Genomic DNA, 25997 nt, shown 5'->3' on the forward strand with positions numbered 1-25997 from the left:
CACACACACAGGGTGAATGTTTTAGTTTCTGTAACCAAAAAATAAAATAAAAAAAAATATATATTGAAGAAAATACATGCACATGCATCTGAGCGTGCATGTGCATATATAAGTATCTGTAGAATTCTTATGGCTTTAACACAGTTTTTAATGGACACACTGATGCAGCAATAGATCAACAGTGATCTCATGGGTCTACAAATATTCACTGAGAATATTAAGACCACTAAGACAGCAGGTCCACTGTGAAGTGAAATAAAGGACATAAGCTGGTGAATTGATCTTAACCTTCTTCTTCTTATTATTAATATAGACATTTCAGAAGCTTTTTAAAATTTTGTACAATCCAGTTACACAGTGTAGATTCTACCATACTCAAGTTCTACTCTCTTAGTGACCTATAAATGCTGCAGCAGTATAAAACTAAAACAAAAATAGCAAAAAATATTAGTAAATCCAGCATCAGAAAATTCTTTTAGCGGTTGAAGTGTAAGGTCTTGCCACTTAGAGGCTATAATTTTGCTCTTGTGAACAGCCCTCCAGTGTATTTTCCCAGTTTCATTGAGATGTTCATGTTAAAACTATATGGCAAAAATATATTTCTTTTGTTGATACATGAACTCCCCAAATATAGTAATACACAAGTCCAAAAAAAAAAAAAAAAAAAAAATCCCTGAGATCCCTATTCCAATAACTATAATCATTCCACAAAATCTCCAAGTTGGAGGAAATTGTTATTGTTCCAACAAATCTCATTTCCACAACAAGCGATTTTTTAAATAAAGCATTTATCTAATAGAATCAGTACTTTTAAATTATTGCCACGCTACTTATAAAACTTAACACCATATATTTCCTTGAGAAAGGAAATATGTTCATATGGTTAGTTTTTAAGATACATACGGTAAAAAATGTAAAACTTTCTAATGAAAAACGAACAAACAACAACAACAACAACAAAAAACAGAAAAGGAAGTTGTATTCTAAGCTATGTCTAAGAAGTTTTACAACAATTGAAAAAAATATTTTCATTAATTCTGAACAAAAAGAACTTTTAAAAAATAGTCTTAACATGTAGAACTTTAATTGCTATGGCTTAATAATACAATCTCAGCATCTGCTGATGCTATGGGTTCACAGAGTTCTTGGTTAAATTTACTCATGTTTCTTTGAAAAGCAACATGCATTTGGAAGTATTTTGGAAGCTGCCTGTACCAGGTTGAAAAAGAATGAAAATATATTTTCACCATAACTTAAAAGAACATAAGCCTAAAAACAATGTTCCTGGTATTGTTTCCTTGAAAAAAGAGGGACTACATATCTCAATTCAGCAAAGCATAGAAGTCTCTGATTTAATTTTGAAGTACAAGTAATCTTATTCTATTTTAGCCAAAATACTCAAATTGGGACTTTGCATTATGTATATACTTCAATCTATTCAAGTCACTCATGCAGGTAACTGCTAAGTTAAAATTAAATGAGACAGCTCTTCCCATGGCATGCTGGCTCATCTAAATACTGTTACAAAATTGATATATTCTACAAGAATTTGTAGAATAATTCAGATATGAAGAACTCTGGCTCACAAAACACAGAACACAGTATATGCTACAATCATGTCAAGACAGTTACAACTGATGCAAGAAATATGAGAGAGATTTTGCCTTTTAGGACAGGGTCAGAGGATGCAGAGGTTTACCAGTAGCTGTTGCTATCTTCAACACAAATGAGTGGTTGGATTAATTACAAAAACAAAACAAAACAAAACAAACAAACAAAAAACACTATGCTTTAAGGTCTTCTACCAACTTTGTTCTAAACCTGACTACCTTCATCTGAGTTTTCTGATTACTAATTTCAAGAAACTGTGCAGACATCCTTGAAAAGCTGGTAATTGCTTCAGTAAAGTTGTAAGAACAGAAGATGAACGCAACCCTTAGGCACCTATCAGAAATGCAGTAGGTGACAACTGGTAATGATTATTCTGTCCAGTATGTTCTATGCAATATGGTGCCCTGCAGAGAGACCCAAAGCAGTCTAGTACAGCAGCAAAGAGCTGCAGAAGACCAAATGGTCCTGCCAGGAAACATTAACCCACTTGCAATTCCATAAAGGAACTACTTGAAACCAACCATGGTCTCAGGAATATGTGCTCCACAGGACAATGCAGATGCTAAAAGCTGCAGTAATCCACAAGCCTTAGTTATCATCTAGACACCTGCAGATTCACTGGCAATCTATTAATGGGGCAGCCCTGCTTACGGTGGTGTTTTTACCGTGCTAGGCAGCTGAACACCACACCAACTCTCTCACTCCCCCTCCTCAGATAAGGAGGGGAAGAAGTAAAGGAAAGAACAACTCACGGGCTGAGATAAGGATGATTTAATTAAAGAGAAAAAAATATATTAAGGAAATATTATTATTAATTAAACAATTCAACTAAAGGGAAAAAAGGGAAAGGGGAATAGGGAGGGGGAAAGGGAATAACAAAACAAAACAAGTAAAGGCTATGTGGAAGTGCAGAGGAAAGAAATTACTCTCTACTTCCCACAAATGAGCGATGCTTGACCACGTCCTTGAAGCAGGGCCTCAACGCACGTAGCCGGTGTTCGGGAGGAGGACAGACGTTTTCGCAACGAGAGCCCACCCCTCCCCTCTTCTTCCTTTTTCCACCTTTTATTGCTGAGTGTGATATCATATGGTATGGAATATGCCTTTGGTTGGTTTAGGTCAGCTGCCCTGGGGATGTTTCTTTCTCACTTTTTTGCCCACTCCCTAGGAGGGTTAGAGAGAGTCCTGAGGCTGTGCCAGCACTTGTGTCAGCAGCAGACACAACACCGGTGTGATCCCACTGCTGTTCTAGCTACAAGTGCAGAGCGCAGCACTGTATGGGCTGCTGCAGGGAAAGTTAACATCCCAGCCAGACCCAGTACACTTACACAAATACAGTTACCATGATTTCTACTGCAGAAAGGCCAACATTATCAAATCATTTTGAAGCAATTCTAACCTATTTAAGTACTTCCTCAGAAAAGTTAAAATTAATATGGACTTTATTCTTTAGCCACTCTTATTAAGGGAGAATCAGTACAAAACCCTAGCTATCAGATAGAAAAGATAAGTAAGAGAGAGAACTAAACTTTCACTTTGTTTCTTTGCTCCTGCTTTGTCTAACCTTCTCAGCCACAGTTCCCCTATAAAAGGGCTAATGTTTCTTTTTTTTTTTCTTTTTTCTTTTTCTTTTTTTTCCCTTACAGACTTCACAAGAACAAGCACTTCAAGCAGGAACACAAGATTATAGGTGACAAGTTGAAAGGGCTGACTATTATCCTTTCTTAAAGATATCAGTGAATCATAATGTAAATACATTACCTGACCCCAGGAGAACCAATCTAGTCCATTAGTTAGGGAAGACTGCCACCTCCACCCCATTGTTGACTTTTTTTTTTTTTTTTTTGATACGCACCCTCCCCATCTCATGGTAAGTGAAACATACAGTATATAGGGATAAAAAATGCAATTATGCATGGTAAGTGAAACATACAGTATATAGGGATAAAAAATGCAATTATTGGCACTGGCCCATAAAATTTCTTATTATTATTATTGTAATTTCAACCAAGAATGCAGAATAAAGGATCTCAAAGTTAAAAAGGCAGTCTTCAGATCTGCCTATTCAATTACTGAATATAAAGCTAAAACTAAATGCCAATGATACACATGTACCATGGGGCATACTGTTTTTTAAGTATAATGATACTTAGACACATGATCCAATTTCTGCAGCAAAATCACATATACCCTCAGGCCCCTTTCTGACATTGTAAACTAGTATAAAACTACTGTTATGTCCAATTTAAAAATAAAGGGATAAAACGTAGCAGTAAAAGAAAATTTCAGATCTCATTTGCAATTTATGGTTCTTTCTGAAAACTAGAGAACATCAAGTGCTTATGAAAATACATTTGATGAATGCACCAGCCAATCCTAATTCAAAATTTGACCCTTATGTATTTTATAATGAAATTCCATATATCTTACAGAAGAGTTACTGGCTGAAACATTGCTGATAAAAGTTATGGTTTGGGTGGAAAAATAATTTATGAATGACTTGAGAGAGTTTGAGCTGAACTTAGTAAAAATCCGAACTCCTAGGAACAATCTTGTTTTAAATATATATGCAGATATTCCAACAATATAATGGAAACCCAAGTGTATTTAACATGAAGGCAGTATCTGAAGTATTTCTAACCCACACTTCCAACAAGGACAGAATTGTCTGTGGTCTTGAGAAAAGCAGATAAAAACTAAAGCCAAAAGTTTGGTTTTGACTAAAAACCAAAATGTTGCAAGTTGAGAGAAACAAACAACTACAACAACCAAAAAAAACTTCATCTTCTCAATTCTTCAGCAAGGGTCATTCATCTGTAACAAATAAATTGAGGAAAAATATAATGTTTTTCCCTCAAAATCTTCACCTGATGCCATCCCAACTCTTTCTGTACAACTTTGAGCCAGTCACTTACTTTCTTTTTCATAGTCTTCAAACAGAAGATGAGAAGCCCATCTACCTTCCCCGTACCTTTTTCTTCCGCTTACACTCTACATAAAATTTCCAGAGGAAAATCTGCACATTTTTGGCTAATCTCAGGCAGGGACCAGCCCCCAGTGTAGCCTGTAGGCATACCGACCACAACAGATAATGAACCAAAGGAGCTCTCTGCCTTCTCCTGGCTGCATTTACCCTTGAACCCAGCTCTTAGAAGTCAGAGATGAAGGGCAAATGCTTCCACCACTTGCAAAGGGGGTGGGCAGATGAGTCTGTATGTGTGTAAAGACAGGGAACTAAACTCTGGCGTATCATTTCTGTGAGTGCATAGAGCCAGATAGATGCTTTCTCTGTCTGTGCTAGCAAACTAGTTTCTGTGTGTTGGCTGTGTGGAGCCTGAAAGCTGAGACAAGTCCTGTCAAAAAGCAGGGTGTGCTTGGCTAGGCCTACTAGTGCTGTGCTGCTGCAGCCTCGACTAACACCAGCAACCAGCTTGATTTTCAGCCAGAGACCGAAATCAAAAACCCTAGGAATGTTTTCCATTTAAGAATATATGTTGCTTTTACAACTGAGTAATAGAAACCCTGCAGCAGTATCTGCAGCATACCACCAGCCGTCAGCCCACACCTACTGGCAGGAGGTTTTGATGAGTGACCTGAAGTTGTGTTAGTTGTCCCCACAGTTCACTGTACACTCCTCTTAGAAAGAGCAATCTATCTTTCCAAGAGGAAAGTCAGTCTTGAGCGTGTTCCCTCCCAAATGAGAGAACAGAAAAGAAGCAAAACAGAAAAGAACAGGAGAAAAAGCCTGTGCACAACAGACCCTGCTCACTCCCCCTGGACTGGTGCAATGTCTTGGCTGCTTTTCTGATTGTCCAGGACAAACTAGCAGGAAGCCCTCATCCTCCAGAAGGCAACAGACATGTGGGATTGCACCAGAAAGGAAAAAGGATGGGGGAAATTCCTCCTCTGTATACCAGGAGCCCAGTGATGGTTTAGGAGGAAGAAATGCCAGTCAAAAATTTCAGATCACCTCCAAAAGGATTTAAGGTCATATCAGCCTGACTTGCAGGTGTATTAGCAAAGAACTTCCATTTCATTTCCAGAACAGAGACTGAAGGCAAATTGTCAGGGAACAATTCAGATTGCAGAAAACACTTCTGAATTTCAGAATGTGTTATTGCTTCAAATGATTGTGCATTTCCATAGCTTGTTAATAACACGGCCTTACTAAGACCCGAGACATAACCAGCACAGCTATAGAACTGCCAGGAGGCATTTACATTTATTGTCCATTGCTACTGCTTTAGTTACTCATGGATTTTTTAGTACAACAGCCATCTTAATGAAATGTCTATGTATTAAAGAGTCTGCATAACAGTAACTGCATTTGGAACACAAGCCAGTGACTGGTAACAGTATCAGTAAAAATATTAGCACAGCAGCTCCTTATCATGCACAGCATGCCTTCTCCCCTCTCCCTATGTTTCATTTATGACTCTAATTTCTATTTTGGAAGTTGTAAGTCAGAAACAGACAGCATATGCACTATATAATTAGGAATAGAAAAGTCCCTGCAGCCTTTAGGCTGCTAGAAGAAAATATATTTAGAATCTTGAATATGTTCCTATTCACACAGTTTCAATGGAGGACACATTAGCATTTGCTTTTCTTCACTCTTTTTTTTTTTTTTTAATTTAATTTTATTTTTTATTATTTTAAAGGTCTTAAACTCAGCTGTAAGTCTTCACTCTAGGCACAAACTTGGCTAAAAAGCAGTTTATCTGTTGTTTAAAATACTTTGGATCATTTCTGCATTCTAGCCTAATTCTGAGAACTTCCTGGGGAAAGGCTGGGGCTCTCCTTCAGTTAACCCTTTCCACCACAAATCATATTAGCCTTTTAGGCATTATGCATTTATAATGGGATTTCTATTTGTTTGGAAGTGCTTATATACATCTTTTCATTGAAAGTATCTGCAAAGATACTATCTAGTATCCAAGAGAGTCTGAAGACAGCTCATATACATCAAATTGGCACAGGGAAATCCAATGCAGGGTTAGCCACACCAGCACAGACACTGGCAGCAGTAGATCTAGCATAGAAAGCCACCTGGACTGATGTTTACCATATGTCTACAGCCAATTATCATTGGTAAAAGGCCATGTTAATGCCACTCTACAACTTGGAGCTCGTTTAGAGCTAGCTTGAGCTCCTGCAAAACCAGCCATGCAGTGATTGATTTCAAGAGGGGGCCCACTAATGGCTACCAAAAGGAATAAAAATAGGAAAGAGAAAAGGACAGGCTCAACACCACAGTGCAAAAACCTCTCTCACAAATTAAAATCAGAGACCCTGAGTGCTGGATGGCTGCCTGGTAAGATGGCCATCACTCAGGCTGCATCGAGCTCCCCAGCCAAACCTTACCATCTATGTCTCTACTGAGGAGCATGACCCACCCAGGAATCCTGCCCTTTGCTTAATGGAAACACTGCTGCCCCTGAATGATCAAGCTGCAGGGAAGATTGGAGCTAAAGTGTGGATGAAAGTGTTTCCCTGGCTGCAAAGATAAAAACTATATGAAACCATAAGTCAGAATGGGGTCCATCGGACCTGCTGTTTCCTTTCTATAGTGGCCTTTACCAGATGGTATAGGAAAAGAGCAATACAGTATTTACCCAGAATACATGTTCAGATTCTGATGATTCTAGGGTTTCCTGAATCACATATACTACTATTTTATTTAATAGCCTGAGCTAGGTTCCTTTTCCACAAATTAAATTTGTTTTCAAAACCCATGTACACTTCATATCCACAGTGTTCTCTGCCAGTCAGCATGGCTTTGCTGCCAGTTAATAAATAAACAAATTAATTTGATGTCCCCAAATCCTTCCATTAGAAGAGACAGCAAATATTGCTTCCTGGTCATTCTCAATGCTCTGTTTCTTTCCTGTGGTTAGGAAACAGGACATAATCTCTTGCCTTTCATAACTGATTTTTCATCATCATAAGACGAACTCTACAAGCCAAAGGCATATAGCTGATCTAGTGGTCACACTAGTTACCACTGGTGATAACATTTCAGAGAAACCCCACCCCTCCATCTTTCTATTTATCTGAACAACTCTTGGCTGCACCTACAGATTTACAAGTGAACTATGGAAAACAAACAAACAAACAACAACAACAACAACAAAAACAGTTCAAGTCAAAGCTGTTTCTATTAGCTTTGTTTCTTGATGAAGTAACATTGTATTACATTGAAAAAAAAATCCAGCCAAGCCAAAAATAAGTCATTTCATTCTAATACGTTTTGAATTAAAATAGAATAAAACAAAATAAAAGGTTAGACAGTCAGGGAAACAAATATCAAAACAACCATCTGCTGTCTTATTATCCAATATCACCTCCTAGAAAAATGATTCCAGAGCTGAAGATGTTCCACTTTTTATAATGTATGCTCTTTTTAAACTGCAGTAAAAATCTCCCATTATTCTGGAAAGAATCCTCAATACAAGAATGAAAATAAATTTTGTCTCTTGCTTTGACTCAATTAAATTTTTAAATATATTACAAAAATTGTCACCACAATTGAAACTAATGCAGGTGTCCCTGATTAATGCTCATGATATCCATAGGGAAGAGGCCCTGTTTCAATACCTGCACCTTCCTCTGTGTTTACTGCAAGACTGCTCTGACTCAATATTTGTCTTTCAGGAAGTGAAGCAATTTTGGAAGTAAAGAATAAAAGACATTTATTTCATAGCTCTTCCAGGTTAATTACTTTTCTGGAAGATGTGGGCTCATGCTTCCTAGGGAGAGGATGGAGAATGCAGGTTTCTCTTCAGAGGTGAGCTGAAAGGTGAATTTTTTTGTTGTTGTTGTTTGTTTTATTATTTTTAAATAAAGGAATCCCTGACTTACTTTTCTCCCTTTGCCACTGAAAAGCAATGTGGACCTAATTTTGCATCAAAAAATGTTTGCTCAGCTAGTATTGCATGCTGAAGTCTTTTTAGACCTGAAATTTGTATACAGCAAATTTTTATGTGGGGATGCGGCCAGCACTCCATTAAGAAAAGCTCACAGGCAAGTGAGACTTAAAAAAATAGCTTATTTAAACAATTATAAGTCCAATAAGTAAACTGTATAATTTAAATAAATTCCCACATCAGTTGAAGACTTTAAAAATTTAATACTGCCTAACGCACTAAACATGTATATTTTAAGTTGTTGATTTCCAAAAGAAACTTGGTAAGCAGTTAACCTGAGTCCATTCTTAAGCATAAGAGTGAATGTGTTACTAATTTTTTAAAACTAACACTGCAGAAAAACAATAATTTGACATTATTGTTATTATTCAAAACTGTATAAAAGCTGAAACTTCAGAAAAAAAAATGCATGAATGCTCACTGCATCACATTGACTTTGAAGTACTTGAAAGTTGTTCATGATGACCTGGAACATGACAAACAATATTCAGGACCTAAAAATGGTGGTGAATTCCACAATAACTCCAAATATTGCTGTCTACATCTTCTCTTTAGAAAAAAAAAAAAAAAAAAAAAAAAAAAAAAATACTGTCAAAATTTCTCATATATCTGCCCCCAGGTTGAGCCAAGGAAACAACACCACTATGAAAAGTATCATTTTTGTTTTCTCTGATAAAATCCAGAGGTTCAGGATGCTTCTTGGACAAACCCAATGCATACCGAGAAGCAAAACCCCACTGGGTTTACGCCTCCCAGAAGAGCCTAACCTCCCTAAACATGTTTTGAGAACAGGAAGTAGTCGTTAGCTAATAGCTAATCTCGCAGGGTGTAGCTATGTAGAGTTGAGAGGGAGGAGTAGCTAGCACCTATTCAATTTGCACACAGACAGACTCAAGCATACACTTTTTGGACAAGTCAAGTCTAAATAGACATACAATAAGGGGACTTCTCCATTTGTTTTTTTCCTTCATCACAAATACCCTGAAAGCAGAATCAGCCTGTTGCTATATAAGGCACTTGGAAGTATAGCTATTCTAAATCACTTATAATACAATGATTTTCTGCATCAAAATTTCAGCTATTGCTTGACTAGCATAACTCAAGGCAAATTAATTCTCATTTACTAGGTAAGACACACCTATAGTAACTTTGTACAGAGTTTATGATCTTTTGCTTCACATATTATTGTTTTAAGACATATTACGTGCATAAGGGAGACTCCCTTCCCCCCAAAATACGCAACATCCAGTTCAAGCAGAGTTAGGATTTATGAAAAATGTATGCCAAGTTAAAACTGCTGGGTTGGTGATAAATTCTTCCCTTTGCCAGACACATCAGTATAAAAGACAAAACAAAACACTTTTCCACCCATAAAATATCATTTTTAGTTACTAGAACTGAAATTCCTGCCTTGAGTTACTGAAAACCAAGTCCAACTTTACTAAAAGCAATAGATCTGCAGTTGCACAGACCAGACACAAGAGTGAGGTGACCATTCCAAATAAAGCTAGCAACCCGCTGACCAAATGCCTGATTAGTAATAAATCAGCCACTAGGCCTGATGAGCCCACATTTTTGTTTAAATGCTTGATTTTGATTGCAAGCTTATGACAGCGAGGGGACAGCAGAGGAAGCAGAGAGTTCCAAGTAGGCAGGATGGGGAGGGGGATCACAGACATAAGGCAGGAAGCTGGGGCTGGCAGGCACTCCTGGAGGCTTCCCTGCAACAGGCTCTCAAACTTCAGTCAAATTTCTTTTATTAACCCTTTTGCGAGACCTATAGCAAGTACCATATCCCTTTTTTGCTACACAAATAAATAAATAAGTTGCTTCCCCCACCCTTTCCTTTGCATTTCTTATCCAGCTCATTTCTCAGCTTTGGTATCCTTCGCTCTTACCACATTTTTCCATTCCTCCGTCCGTTCTCTAACTCCCCAGTTATCCTCAGTCTCTCTGCGTCTCGTCTCCTGCCACTGCCATGTACGATGCTTTCCTCCTGAAACTACTGCCACTAGCAACCGAGCACTGAAACTCCGAGCACATCCAGGCTCTGTTAGCAGCTCGGCTTTATCTGTGTGGCTCTGGCAGCCAGCAGAGACAGCAGCCTCTAATGGTGGCCAGAAGGAAAACTTCTGCTCACAGGATGAGCATCTGTGTTTGCCTTCAAAGCCGGAGGCCAACGTGGGACAGCAGAGAGGCAAAGAATGAGAAAAAAGGAGGTGTAGGTAGCTGTGGGGTGTTGTGGGAGGAAGATGTTGGGATAAAGAAATGGGAAAGGAAAACAAAACCCTGTAAAGTCTGAGATGAATGAAGAAGGCACCAGGAAGCTGCAAAGCTCCTCCCAGCTCCAGGCTGCTCTGCAGGTAGTGGAAGATGCCCCAGGCCAGGCTCTGTAGGTGTGGTAGAGGGCAGGGACATCTCCGCAGCCCTCACTTACCCTCTGAGCCCTCCGGTTTGGCTGGCTCCAGCACCATGCGGGGGTTCAAGGCCTGGCGTTGCACAGCCTCCAGTGCTGCCTTGGCAAGTCCAGCCCAGGGAAGGACAATGTGCTTCCTTGGGTCCAAGATACGCTTTGGCTGCTAAATACACCAAACTACTTGGTTATTCCTCATCCGTGGTTAAAATCCTCCCAACTGACACTAGCGCTGTCTGAAGCATATTCAGGTTTGTGCAGGAAAACCAGTTACAACAGATAACCCAGAAGGCAATTCCACATTCGTTTTTTTTTTTTTTTTACAAGCACTTTTCATCTTTGGCGCTCAAAGTGCTTTGCAAATATGAACTCGTTTAAGCTTCACAACAAGCCCCGTGAGGCAAAGATAATGATCACTATACCCATTTTACAAATGGAGAAACTTTAGCACAAAAGAAGAAAAGTGTTACCACAGATCAGGCGTAGCAAGTTGAGAACAAAACTACGCAGTCCTGCCTCCCAGGCGCTTGCACTAACAAGCAGAAAACACTCCCTTCCGCTCAGGTTTGATTAAGAAGAGCTATTCCAAACAAAGGTGTAGCATTAAAAAAAAAAAAAAAAATGAAAGGGAAGAAAACGTGTACTTCAAGTTCTGTAGGAAATTTCAGGAGCTTCAGAACGTAAGTCCTATTAGGCTACACACTTTGAGTAAGCAAAAAAGAATAATCTTGCTTCTTGCAGTGACATGACTCAGAGTAACATGCAGAATGGCACAATGTAAACAACACATCCAAACAAAATACACATATTGCAAGGTTGTTGTTATAACCTGCATGCCATGGGGAAATAAATGTAAGCCCCCTCTTTTAACTTCTGTAGTAAAAGCGAAATGAGGAATGTAGCAACAGAGATAAGGAATGGTCATGGAAATACATTTTGGCTAAAGCCTGAAAGTCCAAGTGTTTATTCAAACTGCAGCTGAGAGTTTTGACAGTGCATGAAATGGCAGACTGTCTGTCTCACCGTGTGTTAGCGTTTCTAGGATTAGCTGTCAAAAAAAGCCAGCTTTGTCTTCAAAGTTTCAAAGTTTTTGAATCAGACCTTTGCTGTTTATAAGGAGCTTTTTTTTTATTTTTTTTTAATGAGAACATAAGTCATTTATCCGAAATCTTGTTTTCAGATTCAGTGGGAATTGAAAGAAATGAAAAATTCAGCAGAACCCCAGAGGGTTACACCTGTTGACTGGAAGGAACAGATGTGAAATATTTTTTTTCCTTGACTAACGCCAGACTCCACAGAGAACTGATGATTTCTAAGGTATATAACTGCAAAGGGAGAGGAATTCTTACACAAGACAAATTATCACAGAGCTATTGAAATTTGTAACTGCAGTAGTGCAAACATGTTGATGAAATAATCACTTGGATTTGGCTTCACGGTGCTGTTCTGCTGCTGCCGCACCATGCCGCGGCTACTGAAATTTCTGGTGGGATAGCTGCTAAAGAAACTCCTGGCAAAGAGCCCTGTTGACTAGTTCAGTACCACTGCATGAAACACCTTGAGCAATTGGCATTATAAACCTGCAAGGTACCTACAGTCCTAATAACATGCTATTTTGCTTAAGTGTTATTCTCAAGCAGTGGTTTCAGTTAGTGGAAGACTGCTCAGAAACTTATTGGGGGAAGGAACCGATCGTTTATGTTTAAAAACAAACAAACAAACAAACAAAACTTCAAAAACATCCATTTTCTATAAAGAGGCTATTAAAATTCACCAGTTTCAAAGCCCACAAGCCAGAGAAAAGCCATGGCTTTTCTTCCTATTAAATTCTATTTCATTTACCTGAGAATTCATCTGTCAAAACATCATTTCCCAATCCTTTCTTGCATGGCATAAGAGATTTTTCTGCAGCCTATCAAATTATTTTCAAAGTAGAAAAAGCAGAAATACAATCAAATTCACAGACATATTGGGTCTCTGAAATACTGAATAAGGAATGCAAACTTCATGTAGGAAAAAAAAAAAAAAAAAAAGAAGGATTGAAGGATTCAGCAAAATAAAAGTGAGTGGTGAAAGCAGCTGAAAGGAGAATTAAATGGTAACATATTCCATTGTCGAAAAGAAGTATAGGTTGGTAATTTAAAACAAGAGTCATTGTAACCAATTAAATATACATATATATATGAAAATTTAATTTTGGTTTTGTGACCTGCCTTTTTTTATGTAGATCCCCTGTGATAATTCATTTTTTTTATATCATAGTAGCTCAAAAAACGATATGCACAGACACACAGACAAACACAGTTAATAAGATCAAACTTCCTAACAAACCAGGACAGAATGAGCAGTCAATAATTCATGATCTAATTGATGACTGTCTGCAAGGCAAGCATGTTTTGCCTAATGGGGTGAATGTCTCTTTATTAACTTACTACTAAATTATGTACTGAACTAATAGCATTGTCAGAGGCCTGTAAACAGTGCAGATATGAATCAGTGTTTTGTGGCAGTACTGTAATTATAATAACATCCTGAACAAGCTTTATGCCATTGCAATGCGCATAGACCTGGTACTGATAGGCTTAATTCAAGATCAAAAGTTAACAGGGACTTAGGCAGTGAATCACAAGGCAGACACACTTCTGTTTTGATATATAATGACGGTGAAATAAAGCCAGTTGCCCAAGCTGGATTAGAGACACACTTGTAAAGAACATGATCCCTCCTGGGAAAAGCTCTTCACATTAATCTGAAAAAGCTCCTTATTTTTCCTATTCTCACTCCCAATTCACTTCTCAGTAAGCAATCTAGAGCTACAAACGGATACCAACAGGTAACAACTGTGTGCCTGCTGCTGCTGGAGTGATTGAGGTTTCAGACTTTTCATCAGAGCGAAGTACTGTCATTGCAGCCTGTGGGGCAAAGACCAAAGGGGGGTCTTTTATCAAATCACTTCCCAACTGTGGCCTTGCTTCTGTTCCCTCTCCTCCATTTTCTTTTCCCTTTGAGTTTCTCAGGCAAACTGGATGTAATTATACCAGCATGTTTCTTAATTCTAATTTTCAAGTTTGAATGAATTGAATGAATAGCATGAATTTGTAGTGTTTCTTCTTTGGTTCATCTTTAGAAAAAAAGAGAAAAAAAAAAAAAAAAAAAAAAAAAAAAGCTGACCAGAATGAAATCTTTGCCTTTAAATTCCTTTTTTTTTTTTTTTTTTTTTTCTTCAGTTTAATTTTTTACTATGAACAAAATATGCATGAGAAAGAAGTTCCTCTCTTGCTACATATATCTAAGTAAATTATAACACTTTGAGACATCACAGTGGGTTAGTTGATAACTGAAGAGAACACAAATCTAATTTGTTAAAAACCTTTGCTGGTAGACATTTAACTGAAGCCTTAAGGCACAGAAATAGGAGAGAAGTAATCACTATTCTATTCCAAGCTTTCTGCCTGATTTACTGGATAACTGAGGGTTATTTAGGCTCTTGTCTCCAACAATTAGCATGTGTGCTACATTATTTTCCCACACCAGATCACTTTGAAAGCTAGGGAAAAATATCCACTGGGCTGACTATTATGATGATGGTAGAACAAGGCAGCATGCCTTAAAAATTCTGCACTTACATAATCCTAAACCCGCTGACAATCAGTAATTAGAGTAATATCAGGAAAGACACATTTGCAAAGGAAAGACAAACACTGCACATCCTTAGTAGTTTTTAACCTACAGGATTCAGATAGCTGAGGGTACGTGTGCTGTTTCTGATCAGTCTGCCAAAGGTAACCGGCAGTAGTTGTGCTTTTCTCAATGTGTTTAAGTTCTTACAAATACCCACACTCTTAAGGAAAAAAAAAAAAAAAAAAAAAAAAGTACATATATGTTCACAAATGGGAAGAGACTTGAAACCAGTTTCCTAGAAGAAAGAATGAATGAAATAGCTACAGGTCCAGGCAGCTTACCAGGGCAGGATGCCTGCGGGCACAACCACTTTCTTCCTTTGAATCATTCCTCCCATCAGCCCTCTTTCCTATTGAGTACATCTCAGGCTCAAATACCAAAATAACCTTTGGTACAACAGTATCCCTTGAAATTCAAGCCCAAGGCTGTTCAAATCAATCTCACAGTCCTGCAAATACACTCTTTCATATTCAGTCACATTAGCAGTAATAATGTGATCTTTGCACAATAGGTTCCTTAAGATTCCCTAGGCCACAAGCTTGGTACAAAATATAAGATTTCAGCCCAGGCTGTATCTCAGATTCTTTTTGTTTTCTATATTCCAAGACCTTTTAAAATTCGTATTTCCAAATTTCCTTCACAAAATGGAAAAGTGCTTTTTCTGAATCTGGAAGCAATAGGTCAGGAATTCATATCTATTCATTCCTGCAGACAAGACTACTGAGAAAAATACCTCCACCATAAGACCAGAAAAAGACTGTGATAAACTATAAATATATTTTATTTTATTTATTTATTTAACTTAAAATTGTTTCAGTTTATGACTACTGGAAAAAAAAATCACATTTGGGGTATCTTTGATCTTTATACTTGTTCATAATTGACAGCTTTTCATTATCCTTTTACTAGCTCTTATTTTAATCATGTTCTACCAGTACACTGCTTCTAGTTCCATTAACTGATCACTCATGTTTTCACAGAGTATGATGAATTTCTTAAATCTATACTGCATTTTAGAATCCAGAAATTCACTTATGATCAATAACTGTCAATAGAAGGAATTGCTGAGATGGTATATTGAAGTTCATTGTTTTATCTAGGCAACTGAGTCAACTACTATATTTTTTCCCCAACACAAAGTCAAATAAAACTGAAAAAAAAGGCACTGAGACAAAAATTGCTACAATTCTTTCTTTCAGATAGTAAAAGTCTAAATTCAGAGCTTCTTTATTAAAATGTAGATGCTTGCCCATGGAAAACTGACTTTTATAAGAGACAGAAGAAGCAGTTTTTATGCATCAGAAGTTTTAAAAGATCAAACTGCTGAGAGAAATTCTCCTTCAACTCAGTGGGAAGGTTTGCTGCTCCTGGAGCTTTTAGATTTTGTCTGTCACTGACTTGAAAATCAAAGCTTCGAATAACATGCAGCATTGTATGTATGCAGCATTGAGCAAAAACTAATTTTCAGTTATTCCCAAGACTATTATATCCACATTTACCTAAAGTAATCAAATCCAAAAGTAATTATTTTGTATTCCATGAAGTTATTTACCAAAAGAAACCAGAAAAGAAGAATTTTCCTCTGCAATATATGGACATCACAGAAGATGACAACCTTATGTATTTTGGAAGATTAGGGGTCTGTGCCACTGTACTTACCTAAAATGTTCTCTACAGTCTGAATTGTGCAGTGCATTGTCTGTTTTACTAGCTGTAGAAGTCAGCATATTTCAGAGAGGATAGTATCAAAAATAGTAGGTATTAATATGAAAATTCAAGAAATCTTACAAACCTAGTAATGTTTTATTAAAATGAATGTAGCCTAAAGTGGCTGATAACTTTTACTGTTAAATATTGCTGTAAAGATATATGGGCCATGAAGAGATACAAACCCACACTATGCATTGTACCTACTGTCAGTAAAACTAGAACTAAAACACAAAACTAAACAAAACCAAAGCAACAGCAACAAAAACAAACACCACAAATAAATAAATAAATAAATAAACAACATAAAAGTAGAAATTTACGTAGCTTTGTTCCACTCTCACAATCAGATTTTATATATAAATACAATCTACAGAATCAGAGAGTAATTCAGGCTGGAAGAGACCTCTGGATGATATCTAGTCCAACTTTTGAATTGAAAAGTTAAATCCCACTGCTCAGGGTTTTGTCCAGACAAACTTTGGAACCCTCTAAAGGCAGAGATCCCACAACCTCGCTGAACTAAACTACCCTCATTATAAAAAAACAAAACAACTCCCACCACCACCGTCTCACACCCATCTTACATTTCCCTTGTTGCAACATTTGACTGTTGCCTAGTGCTTCCTCTCAACTGTCCTCCATGCTGGTCTTTATCATTAACACAGCACACTAATGACTCAGGTGCAAATTAGAGAATCACAGTACCATTTAGTTTGGAAAGCACCTCTTGAGATCATCTTATCCAGCCCTTCCTGCTGAAGCAGCATTAGCTTGAGCAGGTTGTCTAGAAACATGACTGGTCAGGGTTTGAATACCTCCAAGGATGCAGACTCCATAATCTCTCTGGGCAATTTGTCCCACTGCTTGACCATTGTCACAGTAAAATCTTGTGCTCAGATGGAATTTCACGTTTTAATTAATTAATTATTTTTATTTTGTGTCCATTGATTCTTGACCTGGGCTCTATTCAGAAGAGTAAGGCTCTGACATCTTCCTTCCCTCCCTCACTGTCACAGTTATAAATATAAACTTCTCACCAGGACCCCCAGGGCCTTCCCTGCAAAGCTTTTTTCCACAATGCCAAGCCCCCACCCTCTACCACAATTGTTACTCCTTCACAGGTTCAGGAGGTTGTGTTTGTTTTTGTTGGACTTTGATGAAGCTACTATCTACTCTTCCGCTTGTCAGCCCATACATATATGTAAAAGATTTGCCAGGGTCTGTAGCATTAAGTCCATTTCTTGAAGGTTGCTTTCAGAATCTCTCTATTTGAGGAACTTCACTGAGCTCAATTACATCAAAGTGACTTTATGTAAAATGCAGTAAAAGTGATTTTACAGGCTTTTATGATTTAAGAACAGGCAGTAGATTTAGAAGCCAGTTCAAACAGTCCACAGTACTATATAATGTACAGTAATTGCAGGCAGAGTCTGAGGCAAAAGTGGACACCAGAAAGTATATATATATTTATATATAAATATACATATTCTGTAAATAAACACCGATCCCCCTTTCTCAGGGATTCAAATAGGACTTCTGCTAGGTATATGGATTATTGCCTTTCTCAATGGATGTTACTGCAAGTCATTGAGATGCTGTTCCTACTGAGTGGCCTTAGCTGATAAACTTGCCATAAAGTAAAATTATTTGTCATGTAAGTCACCAGAAGCTGCCACAGGATAGCTCTTCTCTTTAGTGGCATATTGGTAAAGATCACTGATACATACATTTTCAGGTGTTCCTAAGACATGACAGGATTGTTTCCTTGCTAGCATTGTAGCAAAGTGAAACCCACTTAGCAGACAAAAAAAGGAAAGGCGGCGTCTTCCCCTAGGAAAAACAATGTGAAATAAAATCTCAGCACCCCAAACCTTTCAAACTTGGAGTTTATATGCAAGTAGCTCTCTCCCATTCCAGACAGAAACTTTTATTGGAAATCATGGTGAGGTCTTTTGAATGACTTCTGCCCTTACACTGTAAAATATTGAAAAAAAAAAAGAAAAAAAAAAAAAAAAAAGTTCTATAACAGTGTGTCTGTCCAGCTTGTGTTTGAGTGTAAGATTGGGAAAGCCAAGTACAAATTCACATGTACTACAAAAATTTTGAAGAGCCTGTGGGAAACTGAGGCAGAAAAAAAACACCTTTTGAGTGCTGAGTACAATACAGAGTTACTGGGAAGAAACTCCAGGTACTCTGTATTTCAGATGCTATATCTGGAATTGATACTGTATGATATTCATCTAAAAATTTGAGATTTTCTTATTATTGAGTGTAAAACCCACAGGATTAAGTCAATCCATTTTCCTAATGGAAGTTGTTAGAGACATATTTTTAATACGCCTACAGTTTTATTTGAAGTAAAAAAGTTTTGCTGATTGAATTTGATCTAATTGCATTCAGATACTCTGTACTAACGAGAAGAATTTGATGTAAATGAGTTCTGTTTACAAAAGAGAAGAGCAAAAATACCAAGCCGAAAATATGTTTATCAAATATTTTTACTACTGTGGTTAAATTTGAATTATAACATTTCACTTCAAAATGGTAACAAATACTGTACTCTAAGACTGTAATAATAGTCTTAGTAATAAGATAAACTTTTATTACAAAACACAAAGCTTGCCAGGTCTAATCTTAATATGGATTAATGAATTGCATTAGTACAATATCATTTGTGGATTTAGAAGGTCTTCTTAAGACTTACAACACAGTAATTACCAAATAACCATGAGTTCAATTTACAGTAGTTAATTAGTAAAGCAATGAATTACAAAATACTTGATTTCATATAAAGATAGTAAGACAAAAAAAATGCAATGTGTGTCTTCTTAATGGCTTAAAGCAGAACAGCTTCCAAAGGAATAAAAACTCTACTAAAATGATATTATTTTTTGAAAGGAATTATCTCTTATTTGTGATAAAGTTTAAGACCCCGCTATGTTGTTTGTCATGTCATATTTGATAGCGTCATGTCCAAACATCTGCTTCCTGAGAGTTTTGCATCAAGCCCATCTGGCCCAAAGCAGACATTTCCAGTATAGATCACATAGCTGAGCTACTTGAATGCTCTTTTAAGATGTGATTCTTCTGTTGTAGACATTGACTTTAGGATGCAATGTATGACAAAATAGAAATGCCTAGGTTTATCTTCACTGACTGTTAGGGGACTATAAGATGATTAGCTTAGATGTAGATTGCTGCACCTTAGTCATAAAGTTACATGAGATTATTTCTCCTCTCTTTGTCTACAATCTTATTTATATGTACACTCTTCAGGCACTGCCAACCACCCTGACTCCTTATCACTGTAATAGCAAAAATAACATTTTCCTAACAGGAATTACTAACCTAACATACGGAATATTCAAAACTTCCTCTAAAAACTGACCAATTCCTCATACTTTTATTTTTGAATTAAAGGACAAGGATTTCCAGAAATATTTCTGTTACCATCTGGTCACATTTCATGAATTTTAGGCCATCTGTTTTTTGGCAAAGATTCCTGGAGGTCAGGTTCCAGTGCTGAGATCACGAAAGCTTCAGAATTTTATCAAAAGTTTTTCCAGCTAAATTGCCTTTTTTTTTTTTTTTTTTTTTTTTTTGCAGCATCAGCAGGCTTCACAACTGACATCTGAGTGCCAGTCTCTGTGACAGACAGAAACCTTCCTGAATTAAGTCTGTAAGGAAAGCACAAGTACTTTTGTGGTACATCTTGTTTAAGACACGCACTACAATTTATTAGGGTACCACAACTTTCAAGTGATCTATGTGTTTACCTCAGGAGCTACAGCAAAAGAATACTCTGGAGGTGACTCAAAATTCAGAACAGATCCATCACATCCTCACAGAGACAAAAAGAAAAAAAAGTTTGGAAATGCAGATAAGCATACCTCACTGCTGCAATCAAACAACAGGGAGCATCTACAAATAGCTATGGCTACTTAGGAACGGCTCTGTAGTTTGGGAAGTGTTGATAGCCTTAATATATAACATGAAAGCATAGCTCTTCAGTCATGAACATATAATGATCAAGCAGAGAAGACTTTCTTGTTGATAATGACTTTTTCCTCCTCCTGTCCCTGTCTCTTCTTGTACTAAATGAAATGACTGGTACAAAGATGGAGGTGGAACCAGCAAATGCCCCTTTATACAGGGCTTAACTAACCTTATCCCTTAACTAACCTTATTAGTATTTAAGCTACTTAAAGCACTTTTCCTACATTAGCAGAAAGGAGACTCTAGTCATGTCATTTACTCCCCTTGACCCCATGAAAGACCCAGTTCACATTGGACACTTAGAGGACAATTTATAATAATGTAGCATTTTGTTTCTAAACATCTCCAGACAGTTTTTACCTGAGTCTTCCATCCTCTGCTGCAGCTCCTCCTGGTATAATCTTAGTTATGAATATCCCAGGATCATCCCCAATGTGTGGGTTATCTGTTCCTCCAGCAATACTGAACCCCAGGCCAGAATTCCCCTGAAAAAGTAAAGAAAATGAATCACCAGATGCTGGATTTTTACAGAACGTATTTGCAGTGCACAAGCAAAATATCCTTGCTTCTTATAGAGAGCATTTTATTTGGCAACACCATACTTTCAGGTGAGTGACTCAGCCAGAAAAAAAAATATAAATAAAATAATTGTCAGTTAGAGAACAGAAGCTGCAAACACAAAGAACTCCCAGAGTTAATGGCAGAGTTAATGGATGCTTCTGCAGAAACAGGATTTGACCTAAATTTGTTTTCAAAAGCAGCCACATAAATTAGCATCTGAACTCCAATATGAATTTATCCAAGTCAATGAGAGCTAGAGGCTAAAAACACTTCAGAGCTTTAAAAAGATGTTTAACAAGCTTTTCATTTATAAATGGAAACAGTGAGTAACATTTAGCTCTGAAATATTTTAGTACACCATTTTCTGTTGAAAAGAGATCATTGTTCAGATTCACGTGCATTTATTTATTAAAAACAACAACAACAACAACAACAAAAAAAAGACAACCCACAGTATTTCTTTCATCCTACTGATTTGCTACAAGGAAATGTTTGAAATATTCACTATTAAGATCTATTCAATAATCCTATTTACTGCTGCTGCTACTTATGAGGATACCATGAGAAATAAGTTGGTGTGCATGCACATACATACACACAAATGCAGACACTATTTCTCACATACAATTCTAACCAGCAATTCTAACCCATTTTTGGAAATACATTTAAGTTACTACACTTTTTCTATATAAATAAATATTAATCAGAGACATTCTTTTGAAATACAATAGTACATTCAATATAATACAATACTGGATGGAGTCCCCATCGTCCCAAAGTATTTTTACAATTAGGTATTTAGGCTTATCATAGTTGTACAGGACTATTGCTATTGCAAAATATGTCCAGTGTTGTGCTGCTGTGGATAAAATACACTCAGGGCACTGAAAGTATCTTTTTTTTTTTTTTTTTTTTTTTTTTTTCCTTCCCCATTATTTCATGCAGCATCTCAGATTACTGGTAATTGCTTTTCATCACTGCTGTTGTGGACAGATATCTAGTTCAGTCCTAGTGAGAAGAACTGATAATAAAAATAGCAGTTAGCACCTCTTTTTTTTTTTTTTTTTTTTTTTTTTTTTTTTTTTTTAAGCTGTAGTTCAATTAGTAGCTCAGGCACGTGTACTTTGTGTATGAAAATCGGAACGTTGCCTGTATGCAGTGTGTCAAATTCTCCATTTTGTTATCAGTATTCTACATTCGCAGTTCTGCAGTTCTCATTACTCAGGAGATGTCCACAGAATCTGCAGCTCTACTATCAGCATATAATTGTGAATAAATTTTCAGTACTGAACTAATTTATAATCTAAGGAGAAAGATTTAGAATTACACATATCTTAATGCTGCTAAGGTAGCTATAATGTGAAAAACATAACATTGTGTGTACATATAACACTTTCTATATATTTTCTCTAGTGTTAATAAATATCTCCAGGTGAGCATTATAAACCTTAATCTCTCTTTCATCATTGGAATCATTTCAGATTCAGATTATTTTCCGTGCACTCAGCTTAATCATACAGTGCACTCAACAACAACTTGCACTCTAAACAATATGATAAGAATAGTTTCCTGTAAGTTCTTCTATATGCCAAGTTATTAATGAGTTTAATCTTCCAACACATGCAAATAAAAAAAAAAAAAATGTATGTATATACACACTTCAGGAAGACTGGAACAAAAACCTTAAAACAATGCTAAAACTAAGGACAAATTTATAGAAAGTTTATTAGAATAAGCAATATTTTATTTTTAAGAAAAAATTAAAAAGTTAAAACAAAATTATTGGTTTTAATTAAACTCCAAAGAGATTTTAAAAGTATGCAATAAACTGTGCTTCCGAACAGAGATTGATTTCCAAGTCCCCAAAACTTACTCCTGATGGAGAAAGAGGATGGCAAGGAGAAGTGTTGATATAATTTTTAGTTGAATTGGGAACACAAATGACTATATCATAGTAAAAGAGAGTGTCTGTAGAGCTTTATAAACTATCAAAGCTTGCCTGTTATATGGTGTGTGCTTACCTGCTACCGGTCTTCGCATAAAGTTCATTAAAATTCTTACCAGGAAATATTTTTTTTTTTTTCTGGAAAGGGTTCACACTTTCCCTGTACTCTCTTTCTCCTACCATACTCTTTTCCATTAACTTTTTAGAGGGAGAAAATACAACTGTCAACAGCAAACTGCTACAGGAGAATCAGTGCTAGCCCTTAAAATTTATCCATAAATGTGCATCTGCTATACTGCAAGATTATTCTGGTTCTGCCCCTTAGGAATAACATTTAAAATAACAGGCCAGTGCTTCTCATTGGCACTTTTGTACCCAGAAAATTACAAGAAATTATTCAGGTTGCAGACCTTAACTTGATCAACAGGATAAACAAGCTGTCAAACACTAGCTGGCTCAGCAGCTAGGTATATCCCTGCAAGGCGTTCCTGCACCAGAAAGTGAGTTGCAAAAGTAATTAAACATTATTTTTTTTCCCTCTTCTCTCAGAGTAGTTCTTAAAGGGTCTTCATTGGCTCCATAGACAAATCTTCTGTCTTTGCATTTTTGCAAGGGGGCATTTCAGGTCATGGCCAACAAGGCTAAAAACGTCTGCCATCACTCCTTGGTAACTGTCCTCTTAAGAGCATTGGGTTGAAAAATAACATAAATAGTCAAAAGCTCTTCTATTTCAGTTCTGAGCAGTGATACTGATGTTTATGTTCCTCCCCTTTCCTCATGCTTTGCCCTGTCTTCCTAATGTACAGGTTCATCAGCATATGGCTGTTGTGTTAAAAACTCATTGCAGTTAATGAGCTGTAACCCCAAGTATCAATTAAGCACTGTCTATTAGCACAACAGTTCCTGAACCATTCTACAAAGGATAGCTCCCCACCCTCGACTTTTTGCATCTCCTTTGTTCCCACCCCAGAAAAATAAAATATTTGTTCATTATCTTCACACCTTCCAAGCTTTTTCTAGGTGTATCTCTGTCTCCCAGCCATTTTGTGTTTACCAATTAAAACATGTACAGTCATTCAGCCCAAAACAACAGCTAAACCATCACTTAGCCACTTAGCATTTTCCACAGTGGTACATTCATGCTTTCTCTCACACTGAGTCTCATGTTAGGAGTGATTCACCATAAATACCTGTCATGTTAATTCACTGTCCTCCCCAAATTCGAAGCATTATTTTTATTGGATGCTTCCAAGTAACAACACGCTCAGAGCCTTAGTGATGATGTTGATAAATGGCTTAATAAGAACAAATAACAGCTGATACAGACAAAAGAGATTTTTAGGCCACAATATTCTAAATATTCTTGCTCCCTTCCCCCCCTTTTTTTTTGGGGGGGGGGTACATATTTGGGGGACAAAAAACTCTGAACAAATCTCAGACAGATGTACCAACTTCAATGACATAGCTCAAACATGATTATTCATATGCCTAAATATATGTTTCCAGACCCAAATCATTTTATGTTCCATTTATATTAGCTGAATTCTCTCTTGACCTAAATATATCCCTTTGTTCAAGTTCTCAATTGCTACTACTATAAAAACCTCATATAATTAGCTTCTGACTATACTGGAAAGACATGCATAAAATTACTCAGCAAAAGATGTACATATATATATATATATATACATATTAATTTTGGGTTAGTTCCTTACTACCTTCCCCACCTCTTATTGCAAGGCCTCAGTCATGAGAGCACAGCCTGGCAAAAAGCACCATACAACATGTGCATCTTGGCTCAAAGAATTACATTGCCTCAGTTTCTCAGCTTCTCTCTCTGCCCAACTTTACTTCTCAAACACAGAAACTTCTGTCAAACCACCAAATCAAAATAATTTCTCTCAGCCCAGCCTGAGAGGCCTCTTTCCTGTTCTCATCTGAAGGGATGCTCAATCCTTCTTCTTAGGGTTTACTGTATAAGCCTACCTCCTTTATGCCTTTCTCAGTCCAGGCTTTCCACCTCCATGAGGGTCAGACAAGCTCTTTATAGCTCAGCCTGAGATCAGAAGAAACCTGGCCATAATTCTCCTGGCCCTGGAGGGGCAGACAACCTCTGCCAGAGACACAGTATCACTGTGGACGACTTGTGCTGTACCTTCTGCCAACACTGAAAGGCAACACTTAGGGTCAGAATAAGATGATGGATGATTCACATGCCAAGGAAAGAAAATAAAACTTGCAAGTTCTGGCCAGCTTAAATCTCTCCCCTCAAGACTTGTTAAACTGCCAACATAAAGATCACAAAAATAAAATGAGAATCCCCAGCAGGTAATGGTTTTGGCCACAAGACCCATTCTTCTTCTTACTTAGCCTTCCATCTTGAGTTCTTCTCCTTTCATGCGCCACTGTGAGCAGCCATGCTGCATCTTTACAGGTTGCAGCATTTTTATTTTGTCACAGAGCAATCCTCAGAAGTGCTCCACACTGACTTCTGTGGAAATATTTGTTTCTACAAATGATCTTTTCCTTAATGTCTCTCTCTCTCTTTTTTTTTTTTTTTTTTTTAATTTTCTTATTCAATCTGCCCCTTTGCATTAGAGCAGAGTTTTATTATGAATTATATAAAGTCATTTGATCTTTATTAATATCACAGAAGAAAAAATGCCCAAAACAAAGAAATGAAATCAGATATGCACAAGGGCAGACTGAGTTCTTCCCTAAATAAGGGCCATGTGTTTTGTATTTTAGCATACTAAATAGGCATACCACAATTGTATATGGGTTGTTTTCCATTTTAATTTCATTTTTTTTCATTTTAATCAGTAAGATGACAGTAGAACTCAGTTTTTGACACCAGCTACAGAGAATCTTTCGGAATGACTTAATTACTTCAGTATTCCTGAAAGAACTTCTGATAATGTTCTGAAGTGACATGATTTTGAAGCTTTCTGGCATTTAAGTTGGAAAAATTATAGACATGAACTGCGCAGTATTTACTTGACTGTTGCTGCAACCTCACCCTGTAGTGACAGCGTATCAAGACGCCTATTCCAGAGTCCATTAGTCCATCCAATACAGAATGAGGAACTGCATTTCCCATAACAGACTCTAGAGGCTGAGAACTGTTTCAGGCTGCAAGACATATTCCCACAGC

At 37.1% G+C, this 25997-nt stretch overlaps 1 protein-coding gene across 25 annotated transcripts in view; it reads right to left on the minus strand.

The window, feature by feature from the left end:
• Window positions 1-25997, minus strand: part of DLG2 (discs large MAGUK scaffold protein 2) — a 1027745-nt gene that overhangs the window by 334082 nt on the left and 667666 nt on the right. For all 25 annotated transcript variants that reach the window (XM_035343430.1, XM_035343450.1, XM_035343455.1 and 22 more), the window contains one exon: window positions 20698-20822. In XM_035343430.1, the coding sequence (XP_035199321.1) occupies window positions 20698-20822 (125 nt within the window). The remainder of the gene's footprint in view (window positions 1-20697; window positions 20823-25997) is intronic.

This window comes from Oxyura jamaicensis, chromosome 1 (genome assembly GCF_011077185.1).
Source record: "Oxyura jamaicensis isolate SHBP4307 breed ruddy duck chromosome 1, BPBGC_Ojam_1.0, whole genome shotgun sequence".
NCBI lineage: Eukaryota > Metazoa > Chordata > Aves > Anseriformes > Anatidae > Oxyura > Oxyura jamaicensis.